The sequence below is a fragment of the Moschus berezovskii genome, chromosome 13 (genome assembly GCF_049115385.1).
Source record: "Moschus berezovskii isolate FMDL1 chromosome 13, NW_MosBer_1.0, whole genome shotgun sequence".
NCBI classification, from domain to species: Eukaryota; Metazoa; Chordata; class Mammalia; order Artiodactyla; family Moschidae; genus Moschus; species Moschus berezovskii.
The window spans coordinates 20,331,883-20,352,038 of NC_142472.1; the positions used below are offsets into that span (position 1 = coordinate 20,331,883).

The window sequence follows — 20,156 nt, forward strand, 5'->3', positions numbered from 1 at the left end:
AATGTGGTATACATTCACTTAATATTCATTTCTTCAAAATTTGATGGCATTATTTATTTCAGTCAACTTTGGATCTCTAAAATGGATATTCTATTTAGGGATCTTAGTATTTTCACACTATACTTTGTTTTTCTCAAGGAAAAAGCAGCTAATAGTTCGGGATTGTAAAATTCATCAGAACTAGACTTTATTGAAGCCATTTTAGATAAATTCAGTGGTTCAGTATTAAATGGATAAACTCAGTGGTTCAGTATTAAAACATATCCATTAATTTTTTGAAAAATCTATATCGGGGGAAGGAACAAGATGGCGGAGGAATAGGACGGCGAGACCACTCTCTCCTCCACAAATTCATCAAAAGAACATTTGAACGTGGAGTAAAGTCCACAAAACAACTTCTGAATGCTGGCAGAGGACGTCAGGCAACCAGAAAATCAGCCCATTGTCTTCGAAAGGAGGTAGGAAAAAACATAAAAGATAAAAAGCGAGACAAAAGAAGTAAGGACGGAGCTCTGTCCCGGGAAGGGAGGCTTTAAAAAGAGAGAAGTTTCCAAACACCAGGAAACACTCTCACTGGCGAATCTGTGGTGAGCCTTGGAAGATCAGAGGGCCACATAATCCTCTTTTTTTTTTTTAAGATTTTTTTAAAACCCACAGACTACCCGCCAAACGGTAACTCCAAGCGGAGAAGCAGCGCAGACCCTGCATACGCCATTAGCAAGCAGGGGTTGGGCAGGGAGGAGCCGGCTGAACTGCTTAGAGAGAGAGGACTGGGCTTGAATGCCGCGAGAACAATCTGAGAGAACTGGGGATAGCAAAGCAGACTGTGGGATAGCTTCCCCACGAAAAGGCGGAAAGCTCTAACCTAAGACTCGGCCAGCCCCACTCACAGAATAAAGGACTGAGCAGAGCAAGCCGGCTGTGGTCGGCCCATCCCCCGTCCCCCGCCGAGACAGGCAGGGAGTGCAGCCAGAGCCGGAGCTGGCAACCGCGGCCCCAGAAAGACATCTGATACAAACTGAAGGCAGGCTTGTTGCTAATCAGGACTTCTTGGGCTTGGGCTGGTCGATATCCCCCTGAGAAGGTGCGCCGGTTGTACACCCAGAAAACTGAGTGGCGGGGACTAGGGAGGCTATAAGTCGCAGAGACAGCGCTCGCCAAACACCTGGTCCCCTGAACTGCTCGGACCAGGGAAGGCACAAAACGCAGGCCCAACCAAGTCTGCACCTTTGTCGAGTACCTGAAAACCTGAACTTGAGCCGCTCAGACCTGGGAAGTACATACAACCCGGCGCCGGCCTCGGACAGTTCCCAGCAAAGCAACCTAGAGCCTGTGCAGTGTAGACTGGTACAGCACACGTGCTGTGAGCGGGGGCAAACCCAGTGTGGCCGAGACGCTGCGAGCACTCCCCACAGACACCAGAGATATTCGTCTGCAGCGTTCCTCCCTTCCCACAACAGGACTGAACAACTGAGCCTTAAAAAGTGTCCACCCACCCCCTAGTATCAGGGTGGAAATTAGACACTGAAGAGACCAGCAAACAGAAGCTAAAACAGAGGGAACCACCTTGGAAATGACAGATAGAGACGTCTAGAGGCTACTCCAAGAATAAGACCAAAAACCAGAGGCAAGAGGCTTAAGCCCGAATCCTGAGAACACCAGAGAACTCCTGACTCCAGGGAACATAAATCGATAGGAGCTCATCATACGTCTCCATACCTACACTAAAACCAAGCACCACCCAAGGGTCAACAAGTTCCAGAGCAAGACATACCACGCAAATTCTCCAGTAACACAGGAAACTAGCCCTGAGCTTCAATATACAGGTTGCCTAAAGTCACTCCAAACCCACTGACATCTCATAACTCATACTGGACACTTCATTGGAACAAATCCAGCTCCACCTGCCAGAACACTGACACAAGCTTCCGTAACCAGGGAACCTTGACAAGTCACCTGTCCAACCCCACACACAACGAGGAAACTACATAATAAAGAGAACTCCACAAACGGCCAGAAGAGGGAAAGGCCACCTCAAACAAAGCATTATAAGCAAGATGAAGAGGCAGAGAAATACCCAGCAAGTAAAGGAACAAGATAAATGCCCACCAACACAAACAAAAGAGGAAGATTTAGGGAATCTACCTGATAAAAAATTTCGAATTTTGATGGTGAAAATGATTCAAAATCTTGAAATCAAAATGGAGTTACAGATAAATAATCTGGAGAAAAAGATTGAGAAGATGGAAGAAAGGTTTAATAAGGACTTAGAGGAAATAAAAAAGAGTCAATAATGCAATAGATGAGATCAGAAACACTCTGGAAGGAACAAACAGTAGAATAACAGAGGCAGAAGACAGGATAAGCGAGTTAGAAGATAGAATTGTAGAAATAAATGAAACAGAGAGGAAAAAAGAAAAACAAATTAAAAGAAATGAGAACAATATTAGAGACCTCTGGGACAATGTTAAACGCTCCAACATTCGAATCATAGGAATCCCAGAAGAAGAAGACAAAAAGAAAGACCATGAAAGAATACTCGAGGAGATAATAGTTGAAAACTTCCCTAAAATAGGGAAAGAAATAATCACCCAAGTCCAAGAAACCCAGAGAGTCCCCAACAGGATAAACCCAAGGCGAAATACTCCAAGACACATATTAATCAAATTAACAAAGATCAAACACAAAGAACAAATATTAAAGGCAGCAAGGGAAAAACAGCAAATAACACACAAGGGGATTCCCATAAGGATAACAGCCAATCTTTCAACAGAAACTCTTCAGGCCAGGAGGGAATGGCAAGACATACTTAAAGTGATGAAAGAAAATAACCTACAGCCCAGACTACTGTACCCAGCAAGGATCTCATTCAAATATGAAGGAGAAATCAAAAGCTTTACAGACAAGCAAAAGCTGAGAGAATTCAGCATTACCAAACCAGCTCTCCAACAAATGCTAAAGGATCTTTTCTAGACAGGAAACACAGAAAGGGTGTATAAACTCGAACCCAAAGCAATAAAGAAAATGGCTACGGGATCGTACTTATCAATAATTACCTTAAACGTAAATGGGTTGAATGCCCCAACCAAAAGACAAAGGCTGGCTGAATGGATACGAAAACAAGACCCCCATATATGTTGTCTGCAAGAGACCCACCTCAAAATGAGGGACACACACAGACTGAAAGTAAAGGGCTGGAAAAAGATATTCCATGCAAATAGAGACCAAAAGAAAGCAGGAGTAGCAATACTCATATCAGATAAAATAGACTTTAAAACAAAGGCTGTGAAAAGAGACAAAGAAGGAAACTACATAATGATCAAAGGATCAATCCAAGATGAAGATATAACGATTATAAATATTTATGCACCCAACATAGGAGCACCGCAATATGTAAGACAATTACTAACAAGTATGAAAGGGGAAATTAACAATAATGCAATAATAGTGGGAGATTTTAATACCCCACTTACATCTATGGATAGATCAACTAAACAGAAAATTAACAAGGAAACACAAACTTTAAATGATACAATAGACCAGTTAGACCTAATAGATATCTACAGGACATTTCACCCATAAACAATGAATTTCACCTTTTTCTCAAGCGCACACGGAACCTTTTCCAGGATAGATCACATCCTGGGCCATAAATCTGCTGCTGCTGCTAAGTCACTTCAGTCGTGTCCGACTCTGTGTGACCCCATGAAAGAAGCCCACCAGGCTCCCCCGTCCTTGGGATTCTCCAGGCAAGAACACTGGAGTGGGTTGCCATTTCCTTCTCCAATGTGTGAAAGTGAAAAGTGAAAGTGAAGTCGCTCAGTCGTGTCCGACCCTTAGCGACCCCACGGACTGCAATCTACCAGGTTCCTCCATCCATGGGATTTTCTAGGCAATAGTACTGGAGTGGCTTGCCATTGCCTTCTCCAGGGTCATAAATCTAGCCTTGGTAAATTCAAAAAGTTGAAATCATTTCATGCATCTTTTCTGACCACAATGCAGTAAGATTAGATCTCAATTATGGGAGAAAAACTATTAAAAATGCCAACATATGGAGGCTGAACAACACGCTGCTGAATAATGAACAAATCATAGAAGAAATCAAAAGGGAAATCAAAATATGCATAGAAATAAATGAAAATGAAAACACAACAACCCAAAACCTCTGGGACACTGTAAAAGCAGTGCTAAGGGGGAAGTTCATAGCAATACAGGCACACCTCAAGAAACAAGAAAAAAGTCAACTCAATAACCTAACTCTACATCTAAAGCAACTAGAAAAGGAAGAAATGAAGAACGCCAGGGTCAGTAGAAGGAAAGAAATCGTAAAAATTAGGGCAGAGATAAATGCAAAAGAAACAAAAGAGACCATAGCAAAAATCAACAAAGCCAAAAGCTGGTTCTTTGAGAAGGTAAATAAAATTGACAAACCACTAGCCAGACTTATCAAGAAACAAAGGGAGAAGAACCAAATCAATAAAATTAGAAATGAAAATGGAGAGATCACAACTGACAACACAGAAACATAAAGGATTATTAGAGAATACTATCAGCAATTATATGGCAATAAAATGAATAACCTGGAAGAAATGGACAAATTCCTAGAAAAGTACAACGTTCCAAAACTGAACCAGGAAGAAATAGAAAATCTGAACAGACCCATCACAAGCACGGAACTAGAGGCTGTAATCAGGAATCTTCCAGCAAACAAAAGCCCAGGTCCAGACGGCTTCACAGCTGAATTCTACCAAAACTTTAGAGAAGAGCTAACACCTATTCTACTCAAACTCTTCCAGAAAATTGCTGAGGAAGGGAAACTTCCAAACTCATTCTATGAGGCCACCATCACGCTAATCCCAAAACCTGGTAAAGACCCCACAAAAAAAGAAAACTACAGGCCAATATCACTGATGAACATAGATGCAAAAATCCTTAACAAAATTCTAGCAATCAGAATCCAACAACTTATTAAGAAGATCATACATCATGACCAAGTGGGCTTTATCCCAGGAATGCAAGGATTCTTCAATATCCACAATACAATCAACGTAATACACCACATTAACAAACTGAAAAATAAAAATCATATGATTATCTCAATAGATGCAGAGGAAGCTTTTGACAAAATTCAACATCCATTTATGATAAAAACCCTCCAGAAAGTGGGAATAGAAGGGACATACCTCAGCATAATAAAAGCTATATATGACAAACCCACAGCAAACATTATCCTCAATGGTGAAAAACTGAAAGCATTTCCCTAAAGTCAGGAACAAGACAAGGGTGCCCACTCTCACCACTACTATTCAACATAGTTCTGGAAGTTTCGGCCACAGCAATCAGAGCAGAAAAAGACATAAAAGGAATACAAATTGGAAAAGAAGAAGTAAAACTTTCACTGTTCGCTGATGACATGATCCTCTACACAGAAAACCCTAGAGACTCTACCAGAAAACTACTAGAGCTAATCAATGATTACAGTAACGTTGCAGGATATAAAATCAACACACAGAAATCCCTTGCATTCCTATACACTAATAATGAGAAAATAGAAAGAGAAATTAAGGAAACTATTCCATTCACTGTTGCAACGTAAAGAATTAAATACTTAGGAATATATCTACCTAAGGAAACAAAAGACTTGTACATAGAAAATTATAAAACACTACTGAAAGCAATCAAAGAGGACACTAATAGATGGAGAAATATACCATGCTCATGGATTGGAAGAATAAATATTGTAAAAATGAGTATACTACCCAAAGTAATTTATACATTCAATGCAATGCCTATCAAGCTACCAATGATATTTTTCACAGAGCTAGAACAAATAATCTCACAATTTGTATGGAAATACAAAAAACCTCGAATAGCCAAAGCAATCTTGAGGAAGAAAAATGGAACTGGGGGAATTAACCTGCCGGACTTCAGGCTCTACTACAAAGCCACAGTCATCAAGACAGTATGGTACTGGCATAAAGACAGAAATATAGATCAATGGAACAAAATAGAAAGCCCAGAGATAAATCCACGCATCTATGGATACCTCATCTTTGACAAAGGAATCAAGAATATAAAATGGAGAAAAGACAGTCTCTTTAACAAGTGGTGCTGGGAAAACTGGTCAGCCACTTGTAAAAGAATGAAACTAGAACACTTCCTAACACCATACACCAAAATAAACTCAAAATGGATTAGAGAGCTAAATGTAAGACCAGAAACTATAAAACTCCTAGAGGAGAACGTAGGCAAAATACTCTCTGACATAAATCACAGCAGGATCCTCCATGACCCACCTCCCAGAATATTGGAAATAAAAGCAAAAATAAACAAATGGGACCTAATTAAAATCAAAAGCTTCTGCACAGCAAAGGAAACTATAAGCAAGGTGAAAAGACAGCCTTCAGAATGGGAGAAAATAATAGCAAATGAAGCAACTGATAAAGGATTAATTTCCAAAATATACAAGCAGCTCCTGCAGCTCAATTCCAGAAAAATAAATGACCCAATCAAAAACTGGGCCAAAGAACTAAACAGACATTTCTCCAAAGAAGACATAAAGATGGCTAACAAACACATGAAAAAATGCTCAACATCCCTCATAATCAGAGAGATGCAAATCAAAACCACAATGAGATACCATTTCACACCTGTCAGAATGGCTGCTATCCAAAAGTCTACATGCAATAAATGCTGGAGAGGATGTGGAGAGAAAGGAACCCTCTTACACTGTTGGTGGGAATGCAAACTAGTACAGCCACTATGGAGAACAGTATGGAGATTCCTCAAATAATTGGAAATAGAACTGCCATATGATCCAGCAATCGCACTCCTGGGCATACACACCGAGGAAACCAGAATTGAAAGAGACACATGTATTCCAATGTTCATTGCAGCACTGTTTATAATAGCCAGGACATGGAAGCAACCTAGATGTCCATCTGCAGACGAATGGATAAGAAAGCTTTGGTACATATACACAATAGAGTATTACTCAGCCATTAAAAAGAATACATTTGAATCAGTTCTAATGAGGTGGATGAAACTAGAGCCTATTATACAGAGTGAAGTAAGCCAGAAAGAAAAACACCAATACAGTATACTAACGCATATATATGGAATTTAGAAAGATGCAAATGATAACCCTGTATACGAGACAGCAAAAGAGACACAGATGTATTCAGTCTTTGGGACTCTGTGGAAGAGGGTGAGGGTGGGATGATTTTGGAGAATGGCATTGAAACACATATGTTGTCATATGTGAAATGAATCACTAGTTCAGGGTCAATGCATGTTATAGGATGCTCGGGGCTGTCATGCGGGGATGACCCAGAGGGAGGATAAAGGGAGGAGGGAGGTGGGAGGTTGGTTCAGGAGGGGGAACTTATGTAAACCCGGGGCGAATTCATGTCAATGTATGGCAAAACCAACCAATATAATATTGTAAAATAATTTGCCTCCAATAAAAAATAAATTAATTACAAAAAAAAGAAAAATCTATATCATAAAATTATTATAAAAGTCAAAATTGGTTAGAAATAAAATATAAAAATAGTTACTTTTATCTCAAAAAATAATTATAAAAAGAAAATAATAATGGCCCATAATTCTAATATCATATAACATGTTTTCATTAAATATCAATAAATATAATGCAAATAAAAAATAAAACCTCCCCAGTACTTTAAGTATACTAGCAGTTTTCACATAACTGTCCAGAAATATTCTATGCGGAACCAATATTAGCATTTTTATTTATTTAAATCTTCTGGTAAAATACTTAATATCCAACTTTTAACTATTATTTAATAGTTATTTGAACTTATTCTGCTTTAGCAAATATAAATATGAATAATTTTTGACTGCCACATAATATTCAATGGTCAATATACCATGTTAACCAGATATGATGGATATTTATATTTTAGCATAGACTTCGCATTGCAAAAAAATTCCTGATCTAAGTTTATATCAAAAACTAGCAGAGCCGTGAATGAAATTACAATTTAAGGTACAGATAAGAGTTTTCTCAAGATTGAACAGAAAAGAGATACCACAAAATCAGCTTACTCTAAAGCATTAGGAAGAAAATCTGGGGGAGAATTCAATGAGACGATTCTTATGAAACCTTAATTGAGTGCTGGAAAACAATCAGGCTTGAAAAATGCTCATTTGTGAAGTAGCCTAGAGAGGTGGTAAGGAGCTAGTGTGTGACGCTCATCAGCTGGCCTGGTGAGGTAAGGAGTAGATTGGTGACCCATGGGATAGGGACTAACAAGGAAAAACATCCTAAGGAAAGGGAAAATGTTAGCTGAGGTGATGAGGTAGAAGGGTTATATGAAGGAAAATTAAGTGAAGTGAAAGTGTTCACAGGAGAGTGGAGTCACATAGGGCTTTTGGAAGCAACTGACAAACAGGAGGCTGGATGGTATGGAAAAGGAAGACAGGAGATGAAGCAATTGAGAATGAGAATTGCTCACTTTCTTTACCAGAAATGTGGTTGCTTCCCATGGAGAGTCCTTGCTAAAGATAAGCTTTCTTTATTCATAAACCATGAATGAGGTCTTAAAATCATATCATGTAGAAGAAAATATATCTTTTTAAAAATTTATTTATTTTTTTATTGAAGGATAATTGCTTTACAGAAATTTGTTGTTTTCTGTCAAACCTCAACATGAATCAGTCATAGGTGTACATATATCCCCTCCCTCCTGAACCCCACCCCCATCTCCCTTCCCATCCCACCACTCCAGGTTGACACAGAGCCCCAGTCTGAGTTTCCTGAGCCACACAGCAAATTCCCATTGGCCGTCTATTTTATACATGGTAATGTAAGTTTCCATGTTACTCTTTGCATACATCTCACCCTATCCTTCCCTCTCCCCTTGTCCACAAGTCTATTCTCCATGTCTGTTTCTCCATTGCCGCCCCATAAGTTTTTTCAGTACCATTTTTCTAGATTCTCTATATATGTGTTACAATATGATATTTATCTTTCTCTTTCTGACTTACTTCACTCTGTATAATAGGTTTTAGGTTCATCCACCTCATCAGAACTGATTCAAATGTGTTCCTTTTTATGGCTGAGTAATATTCCATTGTGTATATGTACCACCACTTCTGTATCCATTCATTTGTCAATGGACATCTAGGCTGCTTCCATGTTCTAGCTATTGTAAATAGTGCTGCAAAGAACAATGGGATAATGTGTCTCTTTCAGTTCTTGTTTCCTCAGGGTATATGCCTAGGAGTGGGATTGCTGGGTTATATGGTGGTTTTGTTCCTAGTTCTTTAAGGAATCTCCATACCATCTTCCATAGTGGCTGAATCAATTTACATTCCCACCAACAGTGCAAGAGTGTTCCCTTTTTTCCACACCCTCTCCAGCATTTATTGTTTGTAGACTTTTTGATGATGGCCATTCTGACCAGTGTGAGATGATATCTCATTGTAGTTTTGATTTGCATTTCTCTAATAATGAGCGATCTTGAGCATCTTTTCATATGTTTGTTAGCCATCTGTATGTCTTCTTTGGAGAAATGTAGGTTCATCTTTGAGTTAAAAATACTATCCCACTGAAAAGTTTTCCCAAACCATTAATTTCTCCAACAGTATTTCCTATTATACAACCCCCTGACCAAATAATCGAGAGGAATGGGACAAATTGAAACTAAGGCTCTTGCAGCTCTAGAATCGAATGTATAATATAATGTAATGTTATATATTAAATATATGCATATTCTGGACTAAATCATTCATCAATCACCATGAAATTTTCATTAGCCCTTATAGATAAATTGTTAATACACAAAAATATTCAATTCTGGTTTGAACAATGGGAAAAGAGAAAGTATAAGTCAAAGTAGAATTTAATTACTAGATCTAAGTGGCAAAAAACTTATTAACATTAATACTGCAAGAACTCAAAATACTATGCATGCTATGACTACTCTCAGTAAAGGCAAGAAAGATATATTTAAGAACACATTTCAACATCCAAGGAACATAATGAGAAAAGAGCACTAGCCATGTCAGCCGAATATTTTATTTAAATTTAATTATAGTTCCTGCCTTCAGTAATTATTTTCTGTGAAATCAAAGATTTCTTATGAGATATTTGAATATAAACTATGAGTAATCATTTTACTATATCAGGAATGTAACCTTTAACTATAATGAATATGTTCACCCAGAAATAAAGTTTTTATTACAATTTTTATTAGAATTTATACTAACATTAATTATAGTATATGTTTATCATAGCAAATTGAATTTGCTAAATGACCTTTTAAATGAACTCATCACTTTTGTGTTAACTAAACTACCTATCCTTATATGGAGTAGGCATGTTTATAAATCAAAAAATTTAACACCCTATCTTTTGGCAGATTTCTCAATATAAAATATACTAAAACATTGAAATCTGAACACAGTACAGGCCTACATTCTATGACAATCACTAGCACTAGAAAATCAACTAATTTCCGGCCAATTACTTGGACCAACACTATGGTTTCAGAGAGAAAATAGGACTTTCTCAAGCTCAAGAAATTACTTGAGAGCACGACCAGTTACAGAAAGTGAAGGAAAATAAACTCAAAGAATTTCTAGACAGTGAGAAAAAATTCACTCCTGAGCTTGAGAACAATTGACAGTATATAAATAAACAATACCTCCAACAGACATACACAAAAGTACAATCTCTCTCTATCACTCTCTCTCTCCCCACCCTGCTTTCTCACACACACTCAAAGAGACAACTGTAGGAAGGACAGATGAACACTGTGCTGTGTGCTAAGTTGCTTCAGCCACGTCCGATTCCGCAACTCCGTGGACTGTAGCCCACCAGGCTCCTCTGTCCATGGGGATTCTCCAGGCAAGAACACTGGAGTGGGTTGCCATGCCCTCCTCCAGGGGGTCTTTCTGACCCAGAGATCAAATCCCACATCTGTTATGTGTACTGCATTGGCAGGCAGGTTCTTTACCACCAGCACCACCTGTGAAACCCATATAGACATGGTGGTGACGTATATCCAGATATCAACGAATCTTTGCCCAGGGATTCACATTTCACCAAATGTTCTCACTTTCTAAATAGTCATAAAATTAAAGTTAAAAAAATATATATATTTGAGAAACAGGACAGATTGGCTAGATGTTAAATAATACTTAATAGAAAAAGTGAGATTGTTCAATAAGCCATAGATGGATACCAAAAACAAGAGACCTTTTAGAATACCACATAATGCTATCACATTTCTGAAATGTCAAAAGAATCAAATTTTTCTTGGACAAACAAAAGAGAAGGAATTAATGCATCCTCTGACCTGTGGGGCAAAGTTAAAACTGAAGTAACACATTCAAGAACAGGGGAAAAAAAAACAAGGATGAAAGTGGCTGCTAGGTTTTCACAGATCACTACACATAAAATACCTTTTTACTATGTCTTCTCCATTCCAGCATGGTAGTCCATCAGCAGCATCTAATTCATTAGCACAAAGCTGATCAGCCAGGCCCCCATAGAATGTCCTGTACAGTCGAAGGCTGTTGATAAATTCTCTGAATGGAAAAACAAAGAAAACAGTTAAACCCCAAAGTTCATAAGAAATGCCAATATAAATGGCATAATGTTATGCATAATGTTTAGAAGGCAGCTGTTACAATTCTCTACTTATTTTTATATATTTAATACTTCTCTAACAATAGAGACAAAAAGTACATCTTTTTAAAAATGTATTCAAATTTATTCTCTTAAATAAAAGTTTTCACTGGGTATGAATTTGATATAAGTAAAGGTCCAAGAAATTGTGAATAGTACACACAAACACACATTACTTTATTTAGCTTCCCTAAAAGCCCTCACTAGCTACTGGTATTTAAACCAGTACTTACCAGTAGTTAGTGATACTAACTACTTTCTTTTCCATATAGAAATGTCAGAGGCTTACAACAAGCTGACTGACTGCTTACCGATTAAAAGTTTAGTAGCTTGGGTGATTCTCCCACCTAGGTCTTCTCTTTGGTGTCTAAGAACATAAAGCAATACATCTTTACTAAATACGAGAGAATTCAGGTATGTGACACGCTTCAGCAGCATGAAAATAAAAGTGATTGGAGTGAGTAATGTATAATACATTTGCTAAGTTATTTTCCCTTCTCATACTGCTTCCCTTTCCAGTATAAATTGTGGAAAGAGGAAATTCAACAAAACGGCAGTTTTCAATTTAGAAATCCAAGACTTTGGAGTTTTAATGCCAAAGCTTTGAGGTCTCAAAACCTTGAGTTTTAGCATTTCAAAAGACCAAGTCTTAAAGACTTTAGTTTCGAACTTTTTTCCATACATAACTGTTCTGGGGGAAAAAAGAAAACTTACAAGTCTGATCCAGATGAAATGTCCCCTGGACCAAAAGGCAGGGACAGGAGATGGAAATGTTGGAAGGGCAGTAAACTTCAGAAATCTGTAAGCTGAGTAATTAAAATACTGCAATTATGAAACCACGTTCCCCATTGATACTTTTGAAAGAATTTCTTTGAAAATGAAATGTAACAGCAGGGATGGTTTTAAATTATAGCTGGAATAATCAAATTTTTAAAAATTAAATCTAATTTTGAAAGCACTAAGCCTCAACAGTTTCAACTTGTAATTTTCTCTCACTGATATTTGAAGAACTAGTGATATAAAACTGCTGGAGTTGTAAAAAACCACCACTCTGTTGGAAGGATAAATACAACTTTCAAATATGTAAGATTTGCAATCATAGAGAAAATCAGACGTTCCCATAGCAAGTCTCTGGTGAGTATTTAATCAAAATTTTGAGATCCTGGTTCAATTCCTGGGTTGGGAAGATCCACAGTGATGTTGGAGCCCAAGAAAACAGTCTGTCACTGTTTCCATCGTTTCCCCATCTATTTGCCATGAAGTGATGGGACCAGATGCCATGATCTTTGTTTTTTGAATGTTGAGTTTTAAGCCAGCTTTTTCACTCTCCTTTCACTTTCTTCGAGAGGCTCTTTAGTTCCTCTTCACTTTCTGCCTACCCACTCCAGTATTCTTGGGCTTCCCTTAGGGCTCAGCTGGTAAAGAGTCCACCTGCAATGCAGGAGACCTGGGTTCCATCCCTAGGTTGGGAAGCTCTCCTGGAGAAGAGAAAGGCTACCCACTCCAGTATTCTGGCCTGGAGAATTCCATGGACTGTATAATCATGGTGTCACAAAGAATTGGATACGACTGAGCGACTTTCACTTTTCCTTAGCAAAGTTTGACCAGACAAGTAATAACAAAACGGTCACAGGAAGCACAAATCTCAAACTCATGCTCAGTCAAAAATAAATAAATAAATAAAAGATGCTTTATCTTCTCACTAACACAGTTAAATGATTATCTATATTTTATCGATTTCCTCTACTAGAAAATAAGTCTCTCCTCGATGGCTATGTTCCACTAACTATAATGCATGAACAAACATCAATTCTCACGCTGCAGCTACTAAAACATAATTGACGAAATCAACTGGTTCTTACTTAGAGAGCGGGGTTTAATGAATGAGAAGATGTATGACTCCATTCCTGATTTCTATCTAATATAAATGACCACCTATTTGGAATCAAAGAATCTTCTGGAAATGAAGAGGTCTGGCACAAATGGCTGCAGATGCTGTTGCTGTTCAGTCACTCAGCCGTGTCTCTTTGTGACCCCATGGACTGTGGCATGCCAGGCTTCCCTGTCCTTCATTATCTCCTAGAGTTTGCTCAAACTCATATCCATTGAGTCAGTGATGCCATCCTACAATCTCAACCTCTGTTGTCCCCTTCTCCTCTTGTCTTCAATCTTTCCCAGTATCAGGGTCTTTTCCCGTGAGTTGGTAGATGTGGAGACTTTCAAATTGATCATGAATAGATGTTTTTATGGCCCCTAAAACTCCAACTTCAATCTTGGTAAATGGTGTCCTTCTTTCATTTCTTCTTTACACCCAATACAATAGTAGGGAAACTTTACATCTTTATTTTCCAGCCTCCTTTCCAATGCTTCTGCCATTGCCTTAGCTTAAGTCTTAATTTTTTCACTGGAATCACTGCACCTGGAGGACATACCTCCCATTTGTTCCTTAACAATCACCTCCCATCCTCCATGAGATTCATCTATAGAAATTCAAATCTGGTAGTCCACAGACTATGCCATTCATTTGCATAAAGTCATCTATGCCTCTCTATTCTCTACAGCATGAAATCTAGTCTTCTTAGAAAGGTATATAAGACACTCTCTCAATTTCAGCAACCCAATCCACAGTTTAGGGTTCCACAAAAGTGAGATGCTTGTTATTCTCCAAACATACCTCGATGCCTTTGCCCTCATTCTCTCTGAAAGGATCATCTCTTAAAAGACTTCCACTCATTCCATAAACCATCACCTATCAACTATTTGTCACAAAATGCTAAACACTATGGCATACCAAGCTCTGTGTTGGTGCCAGGGATTCACAGCTAAACAAAATAGCTCTTCCTTCTAAGAATATATATCCTGATAAAAATCCACAATAATAATACTGTGTTAGTAAATAGTGTCATAGTTGAGGACAGAGAAGGAATCAGGAAATACAAAGATAACATTTCCATGTTTCACACAAAAGAAGAAGAAGAAGCAAACAACAAAGATCAGGATGAGCAGGGGTAAAAAGGAAAGAGATCACTGTGTGTTCAGAGAGTCATATGCAGTTAGTTTAGCTAGTGAGGAGTGTGTTCATGGGAATTATAGTTAAAGGGAGAAGGAGGCAAGATAATAATTAGCCATCTTGATCATCGAGTTTCAGTTTTATTAATAAGGTAGTGAGAGCCATTAAAAGTTTCCCAACCAGCAAGTGAAAGCCATCAGTGTCATTGCAGTAATGTGGAAACAGAAATGCAGTGAGGTCACTTAGGGGCCTATGTTGTGCTAATGTTGTTCATTTGCTAAGTCATATCTGACTATTTGAGGGTTCACGGACTATAGCATGTCAGGCTCTTCTATCCTCTGCTCTCTCTGGGAATTTGCTCAAATTCAGATCCATTGAGTTGAATCTATCCATATCATCCTCTGCCACACCCTTCTCCTTTTGACTTCAGTGTTTCCCAGCATCAGGGCCTATAACCAAGGGGATTATAACCAAGTTGAAAGGGAGAAATATGAGGATAGGAAAAAAAAAAACACTTGCCAGTCAACATCAGAAAAACATTAGGAACTTAGAATTCACAGGTAAAGTAAAGCCATTAAGATAACTTTTAATTGTCTTCCATCAGGTGACTAATGAAAAGACTGTATTCATTACTGAGGTAAGAAATAAAGCAAACATGTGGAGGGATAAATTTTGAGATTTGGATTGACATATACACACTGCTATAAATAAAATAGACAATAAGATCCTACTATATAGCACAGGGAACTCTACTCAGTACTCTGTAATGGCCTATATGAGAAAAGAATCTAAAATAGAGTGGATGCATGTATATGTTTAACTGAGTCAGTTCTCTGTACAGCAGACTCTAACACAACATTGTAAATCAACTATTATAAAAAAAAGTTTTAAATTTAAAAAAGAAATAAAGGAAAGGAAACATCACCTTCTCAGTGTCCCCCACTACATTAATGGTTGCCCTTATTTTGCTCAAGATTTTCATCTTCCCATGGCACATATTACTTTCTATTTGAGCATATAACATACTTATTTACAATGTTTTATTATTTCTTATCTGTCTTCCACACTCCAGTAAAAAATCAAAGTAGGCAGGGATTATTGGTTTGCTTTGTTCACTAGTGTAGCAGTGGTAAAGGATACAGTACACTCAATAAGTAGTTACCAAATCAATGAATGAGTGAAAACTAACTAATAATTCATTGCATTCTTGCCATGTTCAGTTCAAGATTTTTTAAATCTCCAGAAAAAGTAATCAAGTAGAAGCCTACTTTTCAAACTTAACATTTATAACATCATCTGGGGATCTGGCCAAAATGTAATTTGGACTCAACAGTTTGGGAGGGGTCAAGTTCCAAGATTCTACATTTCAAAAAGGCATTGGGTGATGCCCGTGTTATAAGAACCATGAATACCATGGAAGTTTGCTGTTGGATATATGGGCCAAAATTGGTGGACTGGACGTGTGATGCCAGATTCACCATCTTCAGAGGTGGTAACTGAAGTCATGAACATGAATAATATCTCTCAGGCAAATAATACATAGTCAGAAAAAGCCAAAGGGACTCAAATGTAGGAGCAAAAGGAAAAACCTTTAATGCTAAGAGTTATGAAAGCTAAAGAATGAGAAAATTTTAATTTAGAGAGATTCTCTTCAGTATAAAATGACATTATGAAAAACAGATTAAAATACTCAAAATGTTTTCCTATGTGGTGACCATAATTGTTTTAGACTGAATTGTGTCCGTCCCCAAAATTCATATCTTGAAGTCCTAAACCCCAATATGACTGTATATGGAGACAGGGTATTTAAAGCAGTAATTAAACTTACATAAGATGCATAAGATAAGTGGGTCTTAATCCACTGACCAGTGTTCTGAGAAAGAGACACTATAGGTACATGTATTCAGAGGAAAAGCCATAGGAGGACACAGCAAGAAGGTGGCAATTGCGAACTGAAGAGAGAAGTCTCAAAAGAAACCAAAACTGCCAACACCTTGATCTTTGACTTCTAGCCTCCAGACCTGTCAGAAAATCCATTTCTGTCATTTAATCCAGCCAGCCTGTGTTATCTTGCTATAGTTGTCTTAACAAACTAATAGAATAATTAAAGCATTTGATAAAGAATAATAGACTTCAGATTTGCAGTATGATGAACATGAAAAAAAAAAAGATGAGAAACTGGAATTGAGGAGTCCTAAAAAAGGAAAATAGATTTTTCTTTGGATTCATGATTATTTGAATATGAAAACGGTTTTAGTATATTTGTGTGTGAAGAGGGAAGAAGATAAAGTTATGTGGTCATTCATTTGTTCCAATTCTCTACCTTCTGGGCACAAAGGTTCTTTGAGGGTCAGTCAGTTCAGTTCAGTTCAGTTCAGTCGCTCAGTCGCGTCCGACTCTCCGCGACCCCATGAATCACAGCATGCCAGGCCTCCCTGTCCATCACCAACTCCCGGAGTTCACTCAAACTCATGTCCACAGAGTCGGTGATACCATCCAGCCATCTCATTCATGGTCGTCCCCTTCTCCTCCCGCCCCCAACCTTTCCCAGCATCAGAGTCTTTTCCAGTGAGTCAACTCGTCGCATGAGGTGGCCAAAGTATTGCAGTTTCAGCCTCAGCATCAGTCCTTCCAATGAACACCCAGGATCGATCTCCCTTAGAATGGACTGGTTGGATCTCCTTGCGGTACAAGGGACTCTCAAGAGTCTTCTCCAACACCACAGTTCAAAAGCATCAATTCTTCGGCGATCAGCTTAACTTTGGCTATCTGACTTCTAGACATATACACAGAAGCTCTGTTTGTTCCCTCCAGGCTTAAGCTTTGTGGACCAATGTGGCTTTGCCAGTTTCTGTTTCCCTTTTCCCTGATGACAGGCAATGCTTCAGATGGCAGCTGCTCTGTCACTCTGATGCTTAGAGCCAGGGCAAACACTCTTAGGCATTGCTCCTGCTGATCTGAAGTGGGCATATATGTATGTATGTGTGTGTGCTCAGTTGTGTCTGACTCTTTGAGACTCTAAATATGATAACCCGTCAGGCTCCTCTATCCATGGAATTCTCCAGGTAAGATTACTGAAGTGGGTTTCTACTTCCTCCTCCAGGGGATCTGACCCAGGGATCAAACCCATTTCTCCTGTATCTCCTGCATTGAAGGAACCCAAAGGTTTGGAACAAAAACAAGCTTTTGGTTCTAAACCCAATGATGGGCTTCTCCCTAGAATGGCCTTCTCTCCTATTTCATTCTCCCAAACATCTACCCATCCTTCAGGATCCAGCTAATCCTCATCTCCTCTCTAAATCCTGGCCTGACCAGACGGTGAAGCTTTTATTGGTCCAGTGTGTTTCTCATGCCACACTTGGCATCTGTTCTATAGCCCTGGTTATCTGGTATTATAATTCCTCTGTCTGCCTCTCTGATTAAAGGGTGTGTTCTCTAAAGACAAAACCCATGTCTGCTTTATATCCCAAGGGTCTAGACTATGGTTTGGTACCCCACAGGCACCCAACAAATTCTTGTTAAATTGGCCCCAGATGCACTGTTAGTTTTTAACAACTTCCAGAATTAGAAGTTTCCATACTAAATAAATTTTTAAAATATGATAATGATAGGGCTTCCCTGGTGGCTCATTGGTAAAGAATCTGCCTGCCAATGCAGGAGACATGGGTTCCCTGGTCTGGGAATATCCCACACACTGTGGGATCACAGTGGAACAACACAACTGTTGAGCCTGTGCTCTAAAGTCCGGGAACTGCAACTCCTGAGCCCTCAAGCTGTGACTGCTAAAGCCCTCGCACCATGAGCCCATGCTCAGGAACAAGAGAGGCCACTGCAATGGGAACCCAAGATTGTGGAGAAAGATCAGAAGGACCTTTCTGGTGTGTTGAATAGAAATTGGAAGAAATCCAGAGGGCAGGGCTACAAACTGTCCCAGATTCTTCCAAACAGGTTCAAGACAGAGTTTCCCTCTACATGTTGTGTTAATCACTCAGTTGTGTCAGACTCTTTGGGACCCCATGGACTGTAGCCCACCAGGCCACTCTGTCCATAGGATTTCCCAGGCAAGAATACTGGAGAGGATTGTCATCCCCTTCTCCCTCCATATACACATAGAGATATATATGTGATGCCAAATTTAACATATAGGGATATACTAATATTTAATCACACTGCTGTGTAAGATTCCCATCATAATTAATACATTATAGATATGCTATATTATAAAGACAAATGTTACAAAAAACACTTAGAGACCATTTGATCCAGTAGTGTTCTGCCCTAAATGCACTTTATCATCACCAAGGAAGCACACACTGTACACCTCAATTTAACCCTCAGACATTCAGATTTTGTGTTTGGGATAGGACTCTGGCATCTGGGTTTTTCTAAAAGCTTCCTACAGGATTCTAATGTGAAGTCTCTTACTTCATAACTAAGAAAATTGAAAACCAAAGAAGTGAAAGGACTTGTGAAAAGCGATGAAATTAGTTATTTGGTAAGTTAGTTATATCAGTTCAGTTCAGTTCAGTCACTCAGTCATGTCCAACTCTTTGAAACCCCATGAACCGCAGTACACCAGGCCTCCCTGTCCATCACCAACTCCCGGAGTACACCCAAACCCATGTCAATTGAGTTGGTGATGCCATCCAACCATCTCACCCTCTGTCATCCCCTTCTCCTCCTGCCCTCAATCTTTCCCAGTCAGCTGTTCACATCAGGTGGCCAAAGTATTGGAGTTTCAGCTTTAGCATCAGTCCTTCCAATGAACACCCAGGATTGATCTCCTTTAGGATGGACTGGTTGGATCTCCCTGCAGTCCAAAGGACTCTCAAGAGTCTTCTCCAACACCACAGTTCAGAAGCATCAATTCTTTGGCGATCAGCTTTCTTCACAGTCCAACTCTCACATCCATACATGACCACTGGAAAAACCATAGCCTTGACTAGACGGACCTTGGTTGGCATCGTAATGTCTCTGCCTTTAAATATGCTATCTAGGTTGGTCATAACTTTCCTTCCAAGGAGTAAATGTCTTTTCATTTCATGGCTTCAATCACCATATGCAGTGATTTCAGAGCCCAGAATAATAAAGTCAGCCACTGTTTCCCCATCTATTTCCCATGAAGTGATGGGATCGGATGCCATGATATTAGTTTTCTGAATGTTGAGCTTTAAGCCAAATTTTTCACTCTCCTCTTTTACTTTCATCAAGAGGCTTTTTAGTTCTTCTTCACTTTCTGCCATAGGGGTGGTGTCATCTGCATATCTGAGGTTATTGATATTTCTACTGGCAATCTTGATTCCAGCCTGTGCTTCCTCCAGCCCAGCGTTCCTCATGATGTACTCTGCTTATAAGTTAAATAAGCAGGGTGACAATATACAGCCTTGACATACTCCTTTTCCTATTTGGAACCAGTCTGTTGTTCCATGTCCAGTTCTAACTGTTGCTTCCTGACCTGCATACAGGTTTCTCAAGAGGCAGGTCAGG

The 20,156-nt window shown here is 38.9% G+C and overlaps 1 protein-coding gene across 1 annotated transcript in view; it reads right to left on the reverse strand.

Moving 5' to 3' along the window:
• Positions 1-20,156, reverse strand: part of GPC5 (glypican 5) — a 955,909-nt gene that overhangs the window by 550,391 nt on the left and 385,362 nt on the right. The window contains exon 5 of the mRNA XM_088842817.1: positions 11,434-11,559. Within this exon, the coding sequence (XP_088698943.1) occupies positions 11,434-11,559 (126 nt within the window). The remainder of the gene's footprint in view (positions 1-11,433; positions 11,560-20,156) is intronic.